At 42.0% G+C, this 22,496-nt stretch overlaps 1 protein-coding gene across 6 annotated transcripts in view; it reads left to right on the top strand.

The window, feature by feature from the left end:
• The window catches only part of armh3 (armadillo like helical domain containing 3), an 81,302-nt gene extending 62,941 nt beyond the window's left edge, over nucleotides 1-18,361 (top strand). For all 6 annotated transcript variants that reach the window (XM_088635975.1, XM_088635973.1, XM_088635976.1 and 3 more), the window contains 2 exons: nucleotides 16,260-16,376; nucleotides 17,557-18,361. In XM_088635975.1, the coding sequence (XP_088492101.1) occupies nucleotides 16,260-16,376; nucleotides 17,557-17,649 (210 nt within the window). In that variant the 3' untranslated portion in view covers nucleotides 17,650-18,361. The remainder of the gene's footprint in view (nucleotides 1-16,259; nucleotides 16,377-17,556) is intronic.
• The last annotated feature ends 4,135 nt before the right edge of the window (nucleotides 18,362-22,496 follow it).

Genomic DNA, 22,496 nt, shown 5'->3' with positions numbered 1-22,496 from the left:
GAAGAAGGCTTCATGGCCGAAACGTTGTGTTTTCTTTCTTCTTTTTTACAGCATGGAATAAACCTATTACTAGTTCCTTTAAACCTGTAGTAGGTACTCAATCTTTATTTGGGTTCAAGGTTTATTTGGGAAGCAACTGGAATATATTGAATTATGCAATAATAAAAAAGTGGGCATAAATTTGCCTGTAAAAAGTCTAAATCTAGTTTGTGCTATTAGTCTTTTGGTAAGAATATATTTTGTTATGTAATAATAACAATTTAACGGTAGTCAACATTAAAGAACAGCAAAACAATAGATTTAAATCAGAAAATTGCCACAAAAAATAAAGTAGCAAAGACAAAAACTAGAAACTCAAAGCTGCTTTAATGGTCTCCAGGCACATCCTTGACAACAGTGTGGGGGACCTGTCAGTAGACCAAGGGCAAACTAGAATGATACCCGTGATGTTTGAAGTGCATTGAGCAACTCGTTTTTGAAGAAGCGCAGTCCTATGAGGTGTAGGTCTGGGTGTAATAAAACTGCTTTGCTTTCAGTCGATCAGTACAGTGGTTCTGCACCATTGTAGTTTGAGTTTTGCAAAGAAAATGGCAGTTAAGTGGCCATTCTGGACTTTTTTAATCACGTTGATTTGTTAGGTAGTGTGCTGTTATTCAAATAATACCCATCTTTGGAATGTATTGACCAAACAGTTTTTGAACAGGTGCAGTTTGCAGAAGAGGCTATTTCTCCCCAAGCAGATGATAACCCATGGTGGGTGGGAAAATTATTGCAGCAGCTTGTGGGGTGCAGATCAGAAGAAGCATTGTTCACTGTTTAAGAACTCAAGTTTCAGAAAACAAAGTGATGGTCATCCTGGTAAATACAGGAACAACAGTTCCTCATCTTGTCATAGAAATCTTAACAATCTTAACAACTTTCGCCCCATCTCCAACTTACCCTTTCTCTCTAAAATTCTAGAACGTGCTGTCACACTTCAGTTACATAACCACCTCATGACAAACAACCTTTTCGAACCCCTCCAATCTGGCTTCCGTCAACTTCACAGCACAGAAACCGCCCTAGTCAAAGTCACCAACGATCTCCTAATAGCTTCTGATTCTGGTTCTCTTTCCATACTCATCCTTCTTGATCTCAGTGCTGCCTTTGACACTGTTGACCATAACATCTTGCTTTCTCGTCTCGAGACTGTGTTTGGAGTCTCTGACACTGCCCTCAAATGGTTTAAGTCTTACCTCACTGATCGCTGTCACTTTGTCTCTCTCAATGGGTACAGGTCTGAAATTGGTCTTGTCAAGTCTGGTGTCCCTCAGGGCTCAATACTGGGCCCCTTGCTCTTCAGCATTTACATGTTCCCACTCACATGGCCTCAGCTTTCATTTTTACGCTGACGATACTCAAATATACATCCATACCAAACCCGACACTGATGTGGCTGTCTCTATTCTATCTAATTGCATCTCTGACATAAAAATTTGGATGACTCAAAACTTCCTTCATCTTAACTGTGACAAGACTGAAGTCATGCTTATTGGTACCCCCATCAACTTCGTAAAGCCAGTCCTGTAACCCTGTCTGTAGATGGCTCTGTACTTGAGCTCCAATCAAAATTGAAAAACCTTGGGGTTATATTCGATTCTGGCTTAACATTCGACCCACATGTACAGCATACTGTCAAAACATCTTTTTTTCACCTTAGAAATATCGCAAGACTACGCCCTATGCTATCATTAACTGTGGCTGAAAAGCTGATCAACATATTTGTATTCTCTCGAATTGACTACTGCAATGCTCTGCTCCCTGGGGTATCTAAATCTACTCTGAACAAGCTGCAGTATGTCCAAAATTCAGCAGCCAGAATCCTGACCAGATCTAGTGCAAGTGTTCACATTACTCCTATCCTGGAGTCCTTGCACTGGCTTCCGGTCAAATTCCGCGTAGACTTTAAAATCCTCATGCTCACCTACAAGGCTTTACATGGCTTGGCACCTCAATACCTGTCTGAACTTTTATCGCCCTACTCCCCACCTCGCAACCTCCGCTCTTCAAATTCTGCCCTCCTTACTGTCCCCCAAGCCCGTCTACATTGTATGGGCGACAGGGCCTTCTCCTGCTATGCCCCCAAGCTCTGGAACTCCTTGCCCAAGGATATTAGAGAGTCACCTTCTCTAAACTCCTTCAAATCCAGACTCAAAACCCTCCTTTTCAGAAAAGCCTTTACTTAACTGGTTCCATTCTTCACCCCTCTGCTCTTCTTAATACCATCTTCCACGGTCTCCTCTATTGTTATTGTTGTATTGCTGTAATTATAATTGTGTCCTGTCTTGTGAAATTTTCTTATTTATTGTTGTAGTCTTCTTATTTATTGTTATTGTCATCCTGTAAAGCGCTTTGAGAAGCCACCTTTAAAGGCGCTATATAAAATAAAGTTTATTATTATTATTATTATTATTAAATCTTTAGCAGCAGTTTGTGTGCAGCTTTTCTCGATACTGTGTCCCATTTCAGGTATCATAGCAGCGTTTCAGGTACCCATTTAGTAAAGCATTGGTTTTGGATGAAATAAACAAAACTTTCATACAGCTGGCACAGTAGAATTTGAAGTAGTTTTGAATACATGGATCAGGTGACCATCTGGGCTGGTGCAGGAGCTCAGTTGTGGTCACAAATTTAAAAGCTATTCTGTCCCACTATACCTACCTCATACGAAGATGCTAGGCATCAGTATTTTCAAAAATAAGATAAAATCCTTAAAATTGCTATAGGCTTCCATGGAAGCCAAATATTCACATTAATAAACTGGGTACATCAGGCTATAAAGTTGCGATGATAATGATAATAAAGACAGCAAGTGATGGAGCTTCCTTTCCAAAAATGGGCAGGTTGGTGCACTTTTAGTGCGTTATAGATAAAATATGTGCTAGATGTCTTTTTTTTCTGGTTAAAAGGCGTAGCTTAACTTACAGTTGAAGGTAAATGTTACTTTACAGCTGTGGAAGTTGTCCAAGTTGAAGTGCTTATTCAGTGGGATTTGCCACTGAAGCTCTGCATGCGGACAGGGTGCCTTCTGCCGTTCAGGGGCTGGAGTAATGGAGCAGGGCGGTGCAGCTGTGAGAGAAGCCCCATGGATCTCCTTCCACTCTGACAGATGGCCGCTTCTCATCCTACAGCCGTGTGCACTCGACGCTGCCTCTCTCTGGCATGCCAGCACACTCGTCTAATGAGCTGTGAAACGCTCTGTTCTTCTGTCTCGAGCGTTGTCATCTTTTGTGCTGTGCTCTCCCCCAGAACAGAAAACCACAACAAGATGGATGGTGTTCAGCCCACGTGTAGCTTCCCTGGCCTATGCAGGTTTTCCATCATCTTAAAAATCACTTCCTTTGTCTTTGCTGTGCGGAACCCCAAACAGAAATACCTGGAGATATTTTTTCTTGTGTTAAATCAAAAGAAGATTGTCGCTTTGGTTGAGCAGGCATTTGATTTGGTGTCAGATCATCATGCTTGAAACAGTGTGGCTATATCTTTAAAAAAAAAACTTGTTTAGCAAGATGCTGTTTTAAGAAGCCTAACATTTTTTCCCCCCACCATAGACAGATAAATCACCATATTCTGTCAAGCCTTCATGCAGTTGTTTCTTACCTTTAAAAAATTATTACAGAATAAATAATAAAGACAGTCTGCATGTTTTGGAGTCAGAGGCTTTCTTTTGGCAGATGAGATGGCAGCTCTTACCTTTGCTTTTCATTTTTCTGGGTGTTTGCTTTTGGGTTTTGCAGAAAGACCTGCAGAAGTGTTCCCTTGAACACCGTAGCTGGAGCAGTCTGATGCTAAAAGTGCGCCGCTGCCCAGTAACAGTCCCATGAAGCGGATGAGAGGCGTTGTTCATGATGGCTGTGAGCTTGGTCAGCATTCTCCTCTCAGCCACCACCTCCAGGTGGTCAAGGCTCATCCCCAACACAGAGCCAGCCTTCTTGATGAGTTTATTGAGCCTATTTGCATCTCTTGTCATGATGCTGCTGCCCCAGCACACAACAGGGTAGAAGATGGTTGCTGCCACCACTGATTCATAAAAAATGTGTAGCAGTGTTCCACACACACACCAAAGGACCTGAGCCTCCTAAGGAAATAGTCGGCTCTGACCTTTCTTGTACAGGGCGTCAGTGTTACCAGACCACTCCAGCTTATCATCCAGGTGTACCCCTAAGTACTTGTAGGACTGCACCCCCTCTATGTCTCTATGGATAATAACAGGGTTCAGGACTTACTCCCTCGAAAGTCCATGACCATTTCTTTAGTCTTGCTGGTGTTTAGCTGGAGATGGTTAAGATGACACCACTCCACAAAGTTGGTAATCAAGCTCCTATATTCCTCCTCCCTCCCCTCTCTAATACACCCCACAATTGCAGAGTCATCTGACGTGATCACAATGAAAGCGCTCTTAATACGAATGCTAGGAAACTGGGAAACAGGGGGCCTTGTCTGGGGCTAAATGGAGGCTAAGTTCATTAGGAGACTAAATCTTTCTATTGACTTTTAAACAGGAGAAACGGAATGTTCTCCCAGTGTCTGTTTAATTTTAAGCGGGCGTCATTAAGAGAAATGGAAATGTAACGAGGCGTCGCTGTGCCTTGGCGAGGCAAGCAGCCTCTCGTTTGAGACGTGAGGCTCCTTGTCTTGCTCGCAGATAAAATGGTAATTTGCTTTTGTGTGGCATCAGCGCTGACAGGAGGAAAAGCAGGAGCTGCAGCTGCGACAAGGCAGTGAGACAAAGAGAGGAGCAGGAGGTTTGTATTTGACAGTGGTCTGTGTGACATTCAGAGGGGTTCTTCTTTCATGCAACCTCCTGTCAGTGAGATCCCACGAGTCCCCATGTGCTCCCTCTCTCCTCTGTGGCCTCATCACTGCTTTCAAAGCCTCTGTGATCCTTTTATTCTTCTTCGCTTTGCTGGCTGCCAGTTTCTGATAAAGCACCACACGTAAGCGAAACAGAGACGTAACTATGCAAAACTGCAGCCTCTCCTTATAGACATGGAGAAAATGCTGATTTTGAGCTGTTTTAGACTGAGCAGCAAGGCTGTCTCTTTGGCAAATGAAAATGAACACACTCAGTCCAGGTACCAGCATTATAGCATATTTGCATACTGTAATTGGGGAACTTCTGATTCAACATTCCACAGTTAGACAGCAAGGATTTCTTCTTAATTTAGAGACGACACTTGCTTTGACAGGGGAAAAAATTGAATGTATTATTTTTATTTGGCTGATGCTTTCATCCAGAGCAACTTAGATTTGTATCTGTTTATACAGAGGCAACTTAGTGGAGCAGTCAGGGTGATAACAACAACATTTGAAACCCACAACCTTTTTGTAGTCAGTCCAGAGCCTTAACCTCTAAAGCCACATTGCTGCCTTCTGTTATCTGTAAAGGGATGGCACATTGAAAGTTTAATTTAAATATTGTACTTAGTTCTAATTGTACTTTGCTGTGTCCTTAGGAAGTCTCATACAGTAGCTCTAGTCTCTGCTTGCACTTATGCCATTTTTGTTTAAAGTAATAAAAACACAATGGGGGTTCACACAAATTTGTAAGTGCAGTGCAACTGCTGTGGAAAAACAAAAATATACTGAGCTTGCAAAGAAACAAATCTGCAACAAATTGACAAAGCTATCAAGATTTGTTTTGTAGCAGGTACACTGTCTTTGTATTCTTCAAACATAACACACAGGGAAAACTATAAGTATTGGGAAAGAGAAGTGAAATTTGTCATTTCTGTTGTGTACTAATGCAATTTAAATTTGCAACCAGAAGATAAATGTGAGGCAAAAGTACAAAAATAAAAAGCGATGTGTTGGATTGTGAACTGTGTAGGATGACCAGTGCTGCTGGATGCACGTACTGAGGGGCTGTGAAGTACATATGGGTGATGGAAGATTTCTTGTAGTTTATAGAACGTAATTGTGGAATTGTATTCACTGGTGCTCTGTAATTTAAAGTCAATTACGTTTTGTGCATAAAGAAAACTGCTTCTGGCTTTCTTACTTTCCTGAAGACCAGGCTTCACACAATATGGGATTTCTTGTGTTCAGCAGTAAATATGTGGAGCTTGCTGCACAGATCCATTAGAGACTCAGCATTTATAAATAGTGCTTAAAGACCTCTTTTTCTCATTGTGTGATTTACTTCTAGTGCTTTTCTTTACTTTCTCTTTTTACTTCCTTTATGTGTGTTGCACAGTATGTGAGCTGTTCATCCAGCACTTTGAGTTCCTTGGAAAGTGATCATGAAATTGCAGTACTCAGTAGCAGAGCTATGAGCATTGCAGCCAATGTGGTTATAGCTGGGTCACCCATCATTTAAGTATAGGAGCACTTCTTAATCATAGTACAACCCACAACATTGTATGTTTTAGAATTTTTTTCAGTTAGACTTATTATTTACTTGTATTTAAAAATAAAGAAGGAATTAGATAGCAATTATTTAAATTAGGGGACGAGCATGACCACAATACCTTAAAGTCATGCTACATTATGTATGCCACAAAATCAAGGACAAAATAAAGTTTTAAGGGAATAAGACAGGAAGAAAAAATAACAAGTCAGTGGCAATCTTAAAATTAGCCTCACCACAAAATCTAAAGTCATACTACGTTACCTCTACCGCAAAAGCACGTGTAGAACCTGACTTGACCTGGGTTCATTCCTGACCCGGCCGCAGTGCATTTTAAAAAACAGACACCAGCTGTAGGTGACATTTTGGAAATAACTGAATGGCTAGGATAACCTTATATGAAATAGCCATTGTGCTATGTGTGGAAATATTTTGTATTTCTAGTGCATACCGTAGTTCTAGTGCATATGAAATAATCACTTCTAAACACCCAATATGTGAAATAACAAAAAGTGACCAGAGCTGACCTCAACCTATAAAACTTCCTGCAAGAGCTGCCTAGATTTAGAACATCACCCTTTTGGTGTTTTCTGGAAATGGCCTTATTTGTCACAAACTAGAGCTCATTTTAAACCTTAGCTGAACCGTGCTGTAACTTCTTGCAGCTCTACACATAAAAATGGTGCTCTGAAAAGAAAAATTGAAGGAGGGCAGTTTGAGGCAGCAGCCGAACTGATTCCAATAAAAAATATTTTTTTCCGGGCTGCAACCGATGAAGAGGTTGGGCATGAAACTTACGTTAACTCTGGCTCACTGCACAGCGCTGGCTGTCCTTTCCATCGAAAACCGTGCCAGGACACTGGGCAGCAAAGGGCTTGTAGATGACTCTGTGGAGTGTAGGGCTCAGGATTTCAAGTGAGCGAGTCAGTTGATTTATTTTATCATTAGGCTGCTAGTGTCTCGAGCTTTGAAAATGAATGTGCCTGCAGTTATATTGGAATTTATCCCGATGAGTGTTTAAAGTCATATGGTAATAATTACAGAAATGGCGAAAAAACTGTGTAAAATCAAGATAACACAAGATGAGATATTTCAGCAGCCTGCTAAGAGCTTAGCAGATGTAACCCCCCCAAAAAGGCTGGAATGTGTGCCAGAAATGAATTACATCCATGGGAGGCCTCTTTGGGCTCTTCTTGTTTTAGAAGTAACATTAACACCTGTTCCTGGAGCTACAGTAGATCATTAGCAAGATCTCTGCTGAATTGTCATCCATCACTGAGAGAACAAACCCTGTGGTACTTCACAGTGAGTCTGAGTCTTTTCTGCCTCAACTTCGTCTGTCATCAAAATTGCCAGTTTCACATACCCTTGTCAGTTTTACATAAGGTTCCCGCTGAAATGCAGAATAAGACTGGCAGTCTGTCAAATGCTAACTAAGACTTTGATTTCTATAACCTGGTCATGTGATGCTTACTTCCCAGGAGCCATAGCATAGACCATTATACCATAATACCATTATAATGGTATTGCTGTGTATACGTTGACAGTTCTTATCAGGAAGGGTTGGCAATCCCTGATTGCTTACATAACAGCCTATCGCTGTACGTTATGTCTTCATGCATCTCTTTTAAAGTGCATTTAATGTTTACACAAGATGGGGTGCAGTTATCATTGGCAGTACTGGAAGTTTAGTGCATTCCTTGCCACTGTCAGCTTCCATTAGATACAGCAGAAGGAAATCATGACTGCTGTCTGATGTCACTCACAGCTGCTGGAGAAACACTAGTGACGGGCACTTCCACAGCCTCAGGGCTTTGTGAGCAGTTATGAGACAGATCGTAGCCTGGAGAGTACACCCCTGCTGACTGGAAACTTAACTGAGAGAGTAAAAGTTGACTTGTCTGGACCTGAAATCAGTGAGCAGAGAAATCATAAGCACACAGTGATATAGAACAATATACAGTATCACCCCAAAATATGTTAAATCTTTCGCTGTTGATTTGCAAAAAGGTTGCAGCCGCACTTAAACCAAGATTCGGTTTGCGTCGCTCAGTACTTTGTAAAATCATCAATCCAACGGTGCAAGAGGTGTAACTAAGGCGTTCTTTCTGGACCCTATGCAGATGACACAATCTGGGGATGAGTGAGCAAAACAAGGGTCAAGTTATAAGACAGAGCAGGCGACACAAACTCATGGACCCTCTGTATAGCTTATTGTATTCACCGTTTGTTTCACACTCCAGTGCACAATATATATTACCACAATGTCTTCAGAAATATGAAATGTACACTGCAGAAGTGTAAACAGTCATTATGGTTAATATTTTCCTCAAGCAATGATTAAACCTTTCATTAAAGAACAACTTTCATTTTTTTCACCGTTGCTGTATTAAGGAAGAGACTAAATGTACCAAAATACTTCTTAAACAAGTGTGTAGACTGTATTTCTCCCAGAGTCCCAGAGCCTAACCCCCCTCTTTTACAATAATCCTTGCAGGGCAAATTGATTTATTATCTGATGATTCATTATGCAGTGCACTTTTTAGTATCACATTGCCAATACATCCTGGGGTAAGACTATTTCTAGAGTTTACCTTCTTTCACGAATGGCTGGATGAGATTCATGGATCTATTAGCCACTAAATACCAACCAGGCTAGATAGACCAAATAACCTCCTCTCTTATAATCCCCCATTTCTCTATAAATCTTAGGGCAGTGGTTCTCAGTCCTGGATGTGGAGTATCCCTCTGTCTTCTGGTTGCTCTGCCAACTGGGTGCTTAATCACCTGTGCTGATTGGTAATCGTAGCTCATGCTGCTTTCCGGACTTTTCTCTGCACTCTGTCCTTGGTTTCAACAACACCCTAGTTAATGTGCATTATTACCGACATCTGCAGGACACAGAGCTTTATGCAGTCTCTCCTCAACTTGCTAATTAAGAATTTACTCCCTTATTTCTGCCTCAGTGGCTCTTATTAGGTGATCAGTTGATGATAAATGGACACAGACGGGAAGGACACTGCGTCAGACAGCTCCCACATTGAGGCAGTGTCTTTCAGCTCGCACACCTGAGTGAGAGCAGTCTTGAAGCTCACTAATTAGCATAGGGTTCATGCCAATTAAGATTCTCCTTTAGCCTTTTAAGAGCTGAAAGAAGGTTGTAAAAGAACAGGATTCAGTTGGGAAATTGAATTAAATCAGCTTGTGATTAAGAACTCAGCCTGAGCAGAAACCAGCAGACACAGGAGTACTGGGGGAGAAGCTTTACTATCCATTGTCTTTGAGCATACCTGAGTGCCACCTTAGTTTACCTCTGCTGAAAAGGGCCGTGGATCTCTGCATCCATTTTCATTGAGATCATAAAGACTGGCACATTAAGAAACTGCCCTGTCAATTCTCCCATTCTCTTCGGATGGTTGTTATATGGTGTTAGAGGGAAAAGAAGAGTCTGACTTACCTTAGTTTTTGATAAACACGTAAACATCATCAAGCTTGGAAGGCAGGAGACAAATTATGCCTTTTATTATGCAGCCACTTTTAGAACATCTCAGCCACTCATAGCTGAGGCTGTGGCCAAGTGCAAATAGCTTTCAAGGCAAGGACAAACAGCTAGGTGGAAAAATATAATCGTCTTAGCCTTTGTAAGCATTCTTTTAATATTATTTTTAAACTGCAGAACTCTGGGAAGTCATACAAGAACATTTTTTTCAAGTATAACATTTACGAAATAAATGGGTTCTGTAATAATACAGACGAAAAATAAAGTCTTAAAATGGTATCAGTTAAAATGTGATTACTTAGCCGTTTATGTATTTTGCAGTAAAGAATTTGTGCTGTGCATTTCAGAATGAATGACCGCATAACGGCTACTGGTATTTTACTCATTCTTGGTTTTTAACATGCCATCTGTGGCATGTGATTAATGAATGGGGACTTGTGTTCTGCGGCTGCTGGAATCTGGAAGGTTCTGCAAGGTTCTGTGGAACTCTTCTGCTTCTTAAATAATATTGTTTTAAAACTGCAGAACTCTGGGAAGTCATGCAAGAACATTTTTTTTCAAGTATTACATTTACTTAATAAATGGGTTCTGTAATAACACAGACGGGAAGTCTTAAAATGGTATCAGTTAAAATGTGATTACTTAGCTGTTTATATATTACGCAGTGAAGAATTTGTGCTGTGCATTCCAGAATGAATGACCTCATAACGGCTACTGGTATTTTACTCACTCTTGGTTTTTAGCATGCCATCTGTGGCATGTGATTAATGAATGGGGACTTGTTGTGTTCTGCGACTGCTGGAATCTGGAAGGTTCTGTGAAACTCTTCTGCTTCTCATACGCTGCTTGTGCTAGACTAGAACCAGCAAATTAGGTGAACACATGGCCTTGCAAACGAGAGCAATTGGCCCCAGTTTAATTTGACTCTAAGTGTTCCCTCATCCAGCTGGTGGGAAAATTTGAGTCTTCCACATCCTTATTATCAGTTTGTTTTGGGCAATGTTATCAGGGGCTAACACCTGGCTCCATAATGATACAAGTTACTTAAGAGTATTTTTGGAACTTGCATCTTTACTGCATAGAAATGGAGGTTCATAAAGAAAAATCCCAACTTCCACCAATCACCTGCACACTGGGGGTTAAAGACAGGCCTTTAGTTCATCATTCCTCAAGTGCTCATTGTGCTGAGGCCTCTAGATTGTCCCCAGCACCACTGCCAATGTTGCCTGTCTCTGGTTCATGGTAGGAAGGATTCTGACTTCTCTGTCAATGTGGCCAGGTGGTCGAATAAAACCAAGGCGAATAAAACCACACATACCACTACATTTCTAATTGTGTCGATACTTTGAATGTCGTTTCTTTTCTATAGTTCCATTACTTGGAATTGTCTTTAGATTGGCAAGTAGCATTAGGAAATTTTAATGGATGTGTTTCAACATCGTTACATACTTTTGTTTGCTTTGCCAGTGACAGATTTGATGAACAGCAGGGTAGTGTGATCTTCCAGTAGATCAGGGGGCCCAGAGAAATCTGTGTGTTTGGGTGTGTTTTTAAGCATAATAGCAACTTTAAGACAAGCAATTATATATTACAGGCATAAGGAACATCTCAAAAAAGTTTCAGAAAGTGTTTTTTTCACACGGCAGTAGTTTACCTATATTGTTAACTAAAAAAAGCTGACCAATTGGTGATTAAGCAGTGATGTCTGCTGGGCTCACAGTTCATGTTAATGTGCTTCAATCTAGAGCAGGTTTCACGTTACTGTCCCTGGGTTGCTGAGCTCTGTGACAGCCCTAATCTGACCACAGCACCCAGTGCTGATCATGATAGTATTGATGAGATGAGTCCAAAGTGCCAAGAGGTGCCTCCTGACACTCACCTACTCCATAATCACCAGCCTTGCATCAGGGGGATGTTGAGTCGAAAGGAGGCGAAATCTCCTTGATCCCGCTGGACGGGCATCTTTTGCATATTGGTGACAACTTACAGTATTCCTGTACCTGAGTCTGCAAGAATTTGTGATCGTCACTGAAGTGAAAATCGTAGCCTAAAAGCTTGCGGTCCGTGGTGCAGTGAGAATGAGGTGATTATCAATCGTTCATTCCACGATTTGGGGGGTTTGAAATTGAGGTCGGCGACTCAAGATTAAAGAAAGTTACCACAGAGTGACTGCTCTTAGCCTGAGGGAGCCCAAGTTTATTTTTAGGCTAGTCTATGGAGTTTATTCTTGCTAGCGAGTGTGCCTCTGGTGAGAGAAGACTAGATTTAAAGGGAATCGACTTCATGTAACTCTCAGCCTTGTTACCCGTCCTGCTAACTCTGAGCTGTGGACCATTCCTGGACACAGGCAGGCTGCTGACACCGGACCCCTGATTTGCAAACATGAAGCGATAGTCTTTGATGCTCACATAGTTGCTAGTGAGCTTGCTCGTGCTCTCTCCAGCTTTGGCCTGTCATTTGATGCTGTAATTGACAGTTATGGTGTGGTCTAATTTTTATGATTACTCTGCAGTTTGCTGTACATTAGTAAATATAGGAATTTTGCCTCACTGTATAATAATAATAGAGCTCCTTCTATGTCTCTTGACAAAAATTAAAAAGCACTCTAACTTTACCTTAGCCGAAAAATCCATGTTCTTTCTTTTGCACTTTACTGCTGGAAATTGAAGCACACTTCTGACATGTAGGCTCAGGACTGAAAAATGACTTTAGTGCTGCAGTAAGATTGTATTTGCCACTCTAAGTGAATATCTGTGGATGTCTTTACTACAAGATAGTTTGGCTACATATTTTTGTTGCATGTTATTTAGCATACTATGTATTAAATGAAGAGACCATACGTTGGTAAGCACCAGTGAAACTTATGTTTGCTGTGCAGGCTTATGGAAATGAGTTTTCCTGAGTTCCTTGTGTTGTTCTTCATCTCCGATGCACTCCCCTCTCCTATCTGGATTATAGCAATAACCAAAATTTAGGATCAGAGAGACAGAAATGGGGCAAAAAAAGTAAATGGACCACACGTAATTGAAAATTAAAGTCACAAAAATAGATATCAGCAGGGGCATTTAATGGACTGAAACTGTCTGAGGCCACAGCCACTGCTCTGATCAGTTTTCATTGCATTTAATTTGCCATTTGATTCTCCCGCCCAACCATAGCCCAAGGTTGTGATGATTTATTCCAATGTGTGTGATCCCATTAAAATGTTATGCAATATATTTTTGCCGTGTTCTTGTTTTACAGCATCTTAAACTTGATTGCCTGTAATACGTTAGAAGGAGATGCTGAAGTGTAGCTGTTGCTGGCTCCTCCTTAGCAAGTGCAACTTTTGCAGGATGCGTTCGGTTAGGTGCCTGTCCCAACCACGACGGTAAGAACTGGTTGATACACGCGAGGGCGGCACAGTGGGCAGGGGTAAGCACTGCATCCTTGCAGCGCTGGAGCCTGGGGTACGTCTGTGTCGAGTTTGTATGTTCTCCCCACATTCGCTTCGGTGTCCTCTGGGTGGGTTTCTTCACACAGATCAAACAGACAAACTGGTAGCTTAATTGGCTTCTGGTGTGAGTGTATGTGTATGTGATAGACTGGTGTCCTGTCCAGGGTTTTTCCAGTCTTGTGGCTGTTGCTTGTCAAACCCCGCGACCCCGCCCACCCCTCATGACCCTGTAAGTGGTTACAAAATGGATAATACAATATATATGCTGCTCAAGTACAGTATACTTTGAGCTGCTGTGTTGGAATTTGTGAAGAGTAATGTAAATGAAAGATCACTAAATTACTGGATTCCTTGTACCCAAAGTAGGCAGTAATTCTAACTAGTGGACGCTTTGAGTAAATTGTTAATCCTCATAAAATACACATACAGTATAAGGTAAGTGATGTACTGTAACTTCTTATGAGAACATCTTCATACAAACCTGATCTTGTACAAATGTATAGTAATAGATACGAAAAATAGAAATCAGTGGATAGCTTGTTTGGAAGTGAGAGCGAGGACAGTAGTGCTTAATTTTATAGGAAAACCAAGGCTTGTCACGCGCTTCGTTGTCAGATCTCTCCAAAAACACATGTGAATTCAGCAGCACTGATCAGTAAACAAACGACTCTACATCTCAATCTATCAACAAAGAATTTTCAGCATCTGCTATGACAGGACCCCCACCCACTCCATTTTCCACATGCATCTACCTGGCAAAAAGGCATAAACAGGGGAGGGGAGGTTATGTGAGGATACAGCTTCATCACAGTAATAAGGAGGAATTTCTGTAGGCAGGACAAGCGTTTTTTGTACTCATTATACTGAGTATTCTCTCTGCGAGAAAAGAGCAGGCCAGACTAATGCAGCCTCCAATCACGTCATCATGTCACTGTTAACTCAAGCCATGTGACTGCAACATCACGTCAACAGTGGCTTCATTATGTCACCCATTTCTCAGCTGGTCTATTGACTCAGCTGGAGACCCAGCCTCACAGATAAGCAGAGGGGTGTCTAAAGTTCAAGATTTCAGATTGCATGCTGTTAAGTGAACAAAAGATGTTTCCCCCTGACAAGGGCTTTTTAGATATTTAGTTTATACATTAGTAAACTAGTTTTTAGTTCAGTTGCTTTCTACGGTGCATCTACACACGCCCGTGCTAGCAGTTTCTGATGTGCTTGTCTCTGGTCCTTTTGTGCTGTAGATTGTAACATACGGAAGTGGACTCCTCTCCCAAATCCCAGCTCTATATGGACAGTTTTAAAGACATCATGTTCTTTCTGACGAGCTTCACAGGAGGTTTTATTTTCACTGGGCCATATAAGATGGTATTTTACTTGTACAGTAAGAATTTTGTTTTTGGAATAAAGTCATCTGGAGAATTGACCTGGGAGGAGCTGGTTTTGGGAGAGCAAATCACTCATTATCTTTTGGGTCATGAGACCCGTTTGTCTCTCTGTAATGGGACTGACGTGGAAACTGAACAGGGTTTCTTTTTAGGTGCAACGTGCACCCCAGAGAGACAGCACCATGAAAAGATCCAGTCATAATGCACTGCAAAAGCCATTGAGATTAGGAGCTGGGATATTCATGCATTTCCTAAGTACTTTATCCAATACAGGGTCCATTTATCCAATAAATGCAAAGGAAGCCCCGTAGAAACCAATCAGCATTGCACCACTGGCGTGTGCATGTGTGGGTTTGCTGTCTCTTTAGTACTTCTGTTACCTCTGTATGACCTCTGAGTCTCCCAATATACATACAGGCTTGCTGTCTTCTGCCTATCATATCTGCGTTCCGGCTCAGGTCTGCAAGGGCTTAGGGTGTCCTGTTAGTAAATTTGTGTTTCACAAGGGTGCTCAAGAGAGCCCCCAGTGCGCCCTTTAAGCACCCTTCCATTGAGTCTGCATGGGAGCAGACTTTGCTGAAGGGAATTTCCCTGCGAAACTGTGATGTTTCATGTTCTAACCTATCAAAGCGGAGTGAAGTTGTCTTGGAGAATAACATATTCAATTGTTAGTAAAATTTTTACCAATTTTAAAACTCATTATATTTGATGTGAAAACAAAATGTCATTAAGCTACTTTAGACTCATGTGTATTCTAGGTACGAAGTTTTGACATAAGGCTTTTATTTTGTCATCCCTATTCGATGATGATAAATATTAGTTTGCCTACGGTGTTTTTTTGTACATGGAAAAACAAGGTATGTAATAGTACAAAGCTTTGGGGGTATTGCCAACTTAACCTTATTTAGTTTACTTTGACCACTTTGAATCGATGCTATTCAATGTGAATGAACGCATTATGTTCCTTGTACTATTATTTTTGTACTGGGACAGACTAGATGCAATGTACAGTATTTCAACTTTGAAGAAACAGAGTGTACTTCAATTGTTTTAAGTCGAGCCTGCTCAACATGAATGAACACAATATGTCACTACTTTTGTGCAGGGACTTGATGACCTTCAATTTAATCAAACTGTGAGCGGAGAAAAAAAAAAGCTTTGAAAAAAGTCTCTGTAGATGTGAACTCAGCCACTGGAAAAGCAGCATCAACAACAGATAGATGATTTTGACCGTGAGCTGTGTAACCAACAAGTGATGGCGTTCAAAGGCGGCCATTACCCTTTTTATAGCGGTACCCCTTGAAAGCTTGCGCACTTAAAGTCCACATATGCGCTACTTTACAGAAGTGCGGACTTGGAGCTTAGAGCGGCACTTGGGACTCGGCCTGTGAAACTCAGGGACCAAACACCAGGCTTTCCCATACTGCCAGTATTCCTTTCCTCTTTTAAATAGAATGCCCCAAACAGTGTGCTCTAGACCCGGCCTGTGGATGTCATCATTTGAGTGAGGCCTTGTCTGGAAACCTCTTTCTCGCCCCCCTGTCTCAGGTCCTGGAGGTGGTGCGCTCCAACTACGACACGCTGACCCTGAAGCTGCAGGACGGGCTGGACCAGTATGAGAGGTACTCCGAGCAGCCCAAGGAGGCCGGCTTCTTCAAAGAGCTGGTGAGTATGTGCTGGGAATGCCCAGATACCTTCAGCATTTTCTCTGCCGTGCTGCTTTCGCTACAGAGGGGTCACAACAGAGAGTGAACTTGGATCCTCTAGAATATCACTGCCAACAACTCCAAACCTGACTTTGGCATTTTTCAGACTAATGCAACATTGGAGTTGTTCATTTATTGTTGTATGCCATTTAATTGAATTTTACAGCTCCCTATTCGAGGCCTTGGATGACAGGCCTGATTTGTTTTCGGCGCTCTGACCACAGAGGCCATTATTCTGGTTCCCCCATCATGCTGCACTTTGTTCATATAGCAGTAGGAGACACCGCCAATTGACCGGATATCCAATCAATTGCCTGCCCTTTTGTCTTCAGAGCAGCTGTTACCAGATTGGCAGCAGCGGTTCCTGGAAGAATCATCATTTGTTACAAACAGTACCTTTATGGCTGTTGCTGAGTTTAACTCACCAGTTTCCCACTGACAAAAAAACAAGCTTAGTACAAAAAAAGCATTCAATCAGCATGCGTTGGTCGTTATTAAACCACTGCTGTTTTTGTTCGTTGATTTGTCTTTTCTCTTACCCTTCTGATGAGCTTCCTTGGGTGAAAAACAAATCATCATTACGATGATGTGTGTCAAGGTGTTCCTTTTCCCAAAACGTGTTTAATTTGAGTGCTTTGCGGTATAGGCTTATTATTTTGGTAGGATGGTGATTGACCACTCATTTTCACAATTTAACAGCTGGCTGCTGTTAGTAAGGTCTACTGCAGCCCAACTGGCTTTGCCAGTCTTTTCTCTGTTCTATGCCATTAACAATGTCATAATTACCGCCCCCCTGAAATAACCCGTGTTTGCTGTGCAAAATATTGAGTTCTGTGATAAAGTCTTAATAAGCAAGTATATTTAGAAGATATTGACATATAGAGCATCACTGTCTATAAAAGAAGCATCAGTATAGCTCTTAACATCACTTCTGCTCTGGCCTGCACTAAATTCAAGAGCACTGATGCCATCTTTTGGGCAGTGACTCTGCTAGATGCATATTTCTATAGACCTGTTTTTGCTATTTATAAATTGTTTAAAACTGTCTTGTGTTTGCCCATAGGTGTCTTGAAGTTCATGGCAGATACTCTGCTCAAAGTGCATTCTGACTCCATTGATTGCTGTGACTGTATTTGCAGGTGCGCTCCATCAGTCTGAATGTGCGGAAAAACGTCTCCCTCAACACGCTGAGCCAGGATGTGCTCCTCAAGGAGTTCTCCTCCATATCCTGAGATGGTGCCTTCAGCTTTGAGGACTCATAACCTTGTGTCTGGTCCCCAGAGTGCCTGCTGCACCCCCACCACCCTGTTCCACTGCTTCCTGAGTGTCCTCCTCTCCACACGAGCCAGTGCTGCCACTGGCCGGCAAGGCCGACCTCCCCAGACCCTCGGACGCCCCCCGCCTGGCCTTCGCCCTGGTGCACACCAACATGCTGGCATAGGAGCCCTCTGGGATGTGGGCTGTGTTTGTGTGCGCAGCTAGAATATAACAGTGATTGCACACTGTGGCCTCAGCATTGTCCTCACTTCCAAGTGTTAATCAACCTTTTTAATTTAAAAAAATCATTGTTTTTTGGTTTGTTTTTCTGCCCTGCTGGTGCTTTTGACCTAGGGACTAATATGAAGCTTAGTGTTGTTATTTTATTAACAGACATTTACTTTGTTTTAAACAAACCTCTAGAGACAGTATCACATGAATTCTGTAGCACTCATAACCAGATATAGGTATTTTGAGCTGTGATTAGTGTTTGCAGTTAACGTGTGGGTTCAGAGTTTTAAAGGCTACGTTTTCCAGTTTTGTACAGTGAGAGGATCATTTTCAGTATAACTTTACAGGAGTTCGCCTTAGGGTCACTGCCAGAGCCCAGCTCCCCTTGTGTGTGCGTGTGCATGCTAAACCATTAATTTTCCTGTTGTGGTTTAGAAATTAAATGTCATTTCTTAATACTGACCCTGAGGCCTCTGTTTCAGACATTTAACCTTAATACTGACAGTATGAGCTTCTGTGCAGATTGCTGTTTTAAAGGGTGAAGCTGTGTGGTTTGCAGTCTGATGTGTAGATGTTCTAATAACAAATGCCACTCCCCACACCCATGAGCCTCAGAGGAGCTCTGAGAAAGACCGGCCCAAGAGGCCGACACTAACAAACTCGACACAATGTCCTTCTTCACTGGTGGGATCAGCAGTGAAGCAGGTTTGAAATGCAGAATGGCATCTTGGAGACAAACAGGAATTCTCATCTGCGGATGCCGTGGTTGCAGAGGACTCCCGTAGGTCCAGAAAGACCAGCTGCTGCTGTCCTGCCATTTGTGGGAACGAAGAATTCCCATCTCAGAATCCTGAACTGAGTCAATTTCTTGGGGCATTGACTAAGAGGAGTATAAATAATGAGCCCTACAGCCCCCACTGGAGACTTGGAGATTTTTCATTTTACACGCATAGAATTCCGCCTTTGCCTATTTTCCAGTGTAAAATGTCGATTTGACTCCCTGTGTGCAGCTGTCCTGATTACTGGCGAGTCATTTGATTCGATGGACTTCCCGCACTGCCCCCCAGTACAGAACACAATCCAGGAATTCTGTTGTGGATTTTTTTCCTTTGGTTTCATTTGTGTGTCTGACGCTGCAAGCAGATTGCTGTCGCGTTTGGTACGGTTCCTGCACTGTGGGCCTCTCCTTGCCCGTCTGAGCTCAGACCTGTCCCCTGAGCGGCAGGGAGACTGCTGTGAAAAGGCCTAGATACAGGCTGCTGCGTCTGCAGCGCTCGAGGGACAGTACCTGGCTGGTGCAGATTAAAAAAAAAATTGTTACTGTTGACGTATTTCAAGCTTGTGCTATCTTTAACAAAACAATGCTGTCAGTGTTCATTTATGTGTGTTACGCAGAGGGTATTTATGGTTGTCATGAGAAATCCTGGGTGTGTGCACTGCTGGAGATGTAAGGATTATTTTTTGAATGAGGTGGACAAAGCTGGCTCTGCAGCATACTGCTTTAAGCCCTACATACAGTATAAAGGAATATAATCTAGTGATTTTAGTTCCGATTCCTTGATTTCAGCAAGCTGTTTTTGTAGTTTTGTATATGTTTTAATATTCTGATTTCATGTGAAATTTCTCAAATAACGAATAATGATAATGTAAATGTTGGTATTTGGGTGTGTTGGGCATATCCTTCCTTCAGTGCACCTAAATCTGGGTTTGTCACTGGTTTCACTGGGTTATGTAGGAAGGACTGGGGCTCGTTTTCTTGTATCTACTCTAAGGAGGTAAGTATTGGTTTAATGCCATCATTTAGTAGGCGGTGTTGGTGTAGCCGCATTTGAACTTTATCCAAGGGTTGTTGGCTGCTTTCTCAAGAGATCCTGAAACTACAGCATGACTTTGATCCTGCTCCTCTTCACGTCAGCGCTGAGCTAAAAAAGTCTGGGTAGTTTTTTTTTCTTCTGTAGCGTCTTCAGGTGTTTTGTGTTTTAATCTTGATTTGTCCCTCCGTTTGTGTACTTGTTCAGAGGGTGAGTGGAGAGCATGCTGTGCAGTCCCTGCGCAGCCCTCGGTGCCCAATCAGAAAGGACAAGTATAAAAGAAAACAAGAATCTGACGCTGGTGGGAGAATTATTGCCGTTTCAGTCGGCTTTTGGGTTGCTATGGAAACAGTAGCAGTAAGGGTGGCAGGGAACATCAGACAGCCATTGGGAAAAAAAAAACACTGAATAATTAAAGGCAGAAATGGGGGGAAATCCAGTATAAACTGCCACATCCTGAAGACTACGGGGCAGTATGATTTTTCATTAGCTGTGTGTGCTTCCCACAGAGCACTGTCTGAGTGCAACCTTATAGGACTCTTAGAGGGTGAACTCTCTTGCCTTCAGCAAGCCAGGAGCAGCTAGAGCCTTATACCACTTATAAAGCCCTTGGCAGAATTGGTGGGAATCCAGAAACATTGTAAAGGTCCCTTTTAAAAACATTGATTTTTGTGTTGCACATGCAGTATCGGAAAAGCAAAAAGTACTGTGCTGCCAATTAGAGAATACCCCTAATAGCAAGTTGGTTTAACCTCAGTGGCGACTTCACCTGCACCACATTGCAGCATTGATTCTACTAGATCTTCTTAGTTGTCCTTAGAGAGACAGCACTGGTCTGCGAGCAGTATCTGATGCAGCATGAGATGTATGAGATGTACATAGTGGTTCATTAGCTTTTTAGAACTTGAATTGTGTTTCCTTTTCTGTTTATCTGCTAGCCACTGCCTGTATATTAATAATGTCTTTGAGGGCTGCAGGGTATTCTTTTAAATTTACCTTTAATCATAACTAATTGGACTATATCTTTGGATAAGAAGTCAGATCACTTGGTTTTTTTATATCTTCATCGGAAGTTTTTTTAAAAAAATGCCTCTAAATTGTGTAGGATGCTGTGCCTTGGGAGCAGGAGTTGCCCATCCCTGCTGTAAAGTCTTGAAACTGTCTGATTTGACAGCCCAATCTGCTGTTGCTGTCGGTGATGACCCAGAGCAACCACAAATCAGGAGTCTTATGCTTTTGCTTTAAGCTTTTGGCTTTTTACATCAACCTTCTTCCACATATCACAGCAAAACACCCACTACTTTGCAATTCTCAGTGATCAAGTGACATAACAAGTGATTGAGTACTGAGCCACTCACAATACATATAGAATGGGTGGCTTAAATGGCACATTGTCTAAAATGTTGAAATTGCAACTGTTTTTCCCCAGTTAAAACTGACTGGATAGTCTGTATGAATTATTATATTGGAGGACAGTTTGACGGCAGGATAGCTGTTCCTCCTGTGACAGAATATCATGTCTTACATGCAATGTTGCTGTTCTACAGCACTCCATTGGGAGCAAGGCTTGCAGCACATAGCATGTCTCCATGTCTGCTTTCTCCTGTTTGATGGCCTAGAAGATACCATACACAAGACATAATGTCTTAGTGAAATACTGGTCTGGTTTTTACACGTTAGGATGTCAAAATAATGGATGAGTAATCATATTTCTTTGTCTTCAGTGCTGAAATAGCCATTAAGATATGCTATGGTTCAAAGAAAAGTCATTTTATATAGCAGAAGGCAATAGAAAGTCACTTGAGTAGTGACTTAGATGTCTGAAATAATGAACAGGACACCTGGAAGAGTCTGCTCACATTTGGAAATAAAAATCAGTACATTGGTTTGTTCATTTGTTTTGTTATGGACTGGTGGCATCCCTAGTCTTTCTAGCCTTTGCTATAGATGTAGTGTAGACGTTGGTGTAGTGCAAATGTCAGCCATACTCACATCCAGGGGAGAAACCACAAGCAGCTCCGTGGATGGTCACCTCGGCAGCCGCTGAGGTACTTCAGGAGGAAACGAGAGTACTGCGCTGACCGCTTTGAGAAAGCCGATGGAAGAGTAAGGCATAATGGGAAAGCAGATACAGCGCATGGAGGTCGGGAGGACCTGAACTAACTAATCCTCTTGCTTGTCTGGGTCAAGTTACTGTCGTGATGTGACGGATTATGGTGATTTTCCCATCTTCGTCTTTTCAGCAGCAACAGTGGTGCGTAAACACAGAATGAGATCATGAAATGCAGGTCCAGACAAAGTGCGCTAATTTAATAAGCCAGATCATGCAATCTAGTCCGTCTAATGTCTTAATCTTTTTAAGTAGAGTTAGAAGTTTGTGAGACTGCCAAGTGTTTCTTGGTGCCAAGCAAAGGTTCTGTTCTTTGTCATCTCATTAATTCTCCCAGGCTACAGACTGGGTAAAGTATAAAGCATGCCACTCCCCCTCTAGATACATTGCCCCACTATATTTGTTCCAGACCCTGCCTGTTGGAGCAGTTTGTCAGTGCATTCCCTGCTGAGAGAGTAATTAGCTTCTTTCATCATGATCAAGCTCAGCACCCAGCTTCTCCAGCGTGTGCAGCACTCTCCAGGCTTTAAAGTCTTCAAGTCTGAACGGGATAGAAACAGGAAAAGCGTATTATATAATGAAACCCTCAGTTGGGCTGTACATTGTCTAAATTATTGATTGATCAAACCTTTTTTAAGTTGTTTCAAAGAGAACTCATATGATGGAGCGC

This window comes from Lepisosteus platostomus, chromosome 6 (genome assembly GCF_059453375.1).
Source record: "Lepisosteus platostomus isolate fLepPlt1 chromosome 6, fLepPlt1.hap1, whole genome shotgun sequence".
NCBI classification, from domain to species: Eukaryota; Metazoa; Chordata; class Actinopteri; order Semionotiformes; family Lepisosteidae; genus Lepisosteus; species Lepisosteus platostomus.
The sequence above is the reverse complement of the archived record's forward strand: the minus strand, read 5'-3'. Positions and strand labels throughout refer to the sequence as shown.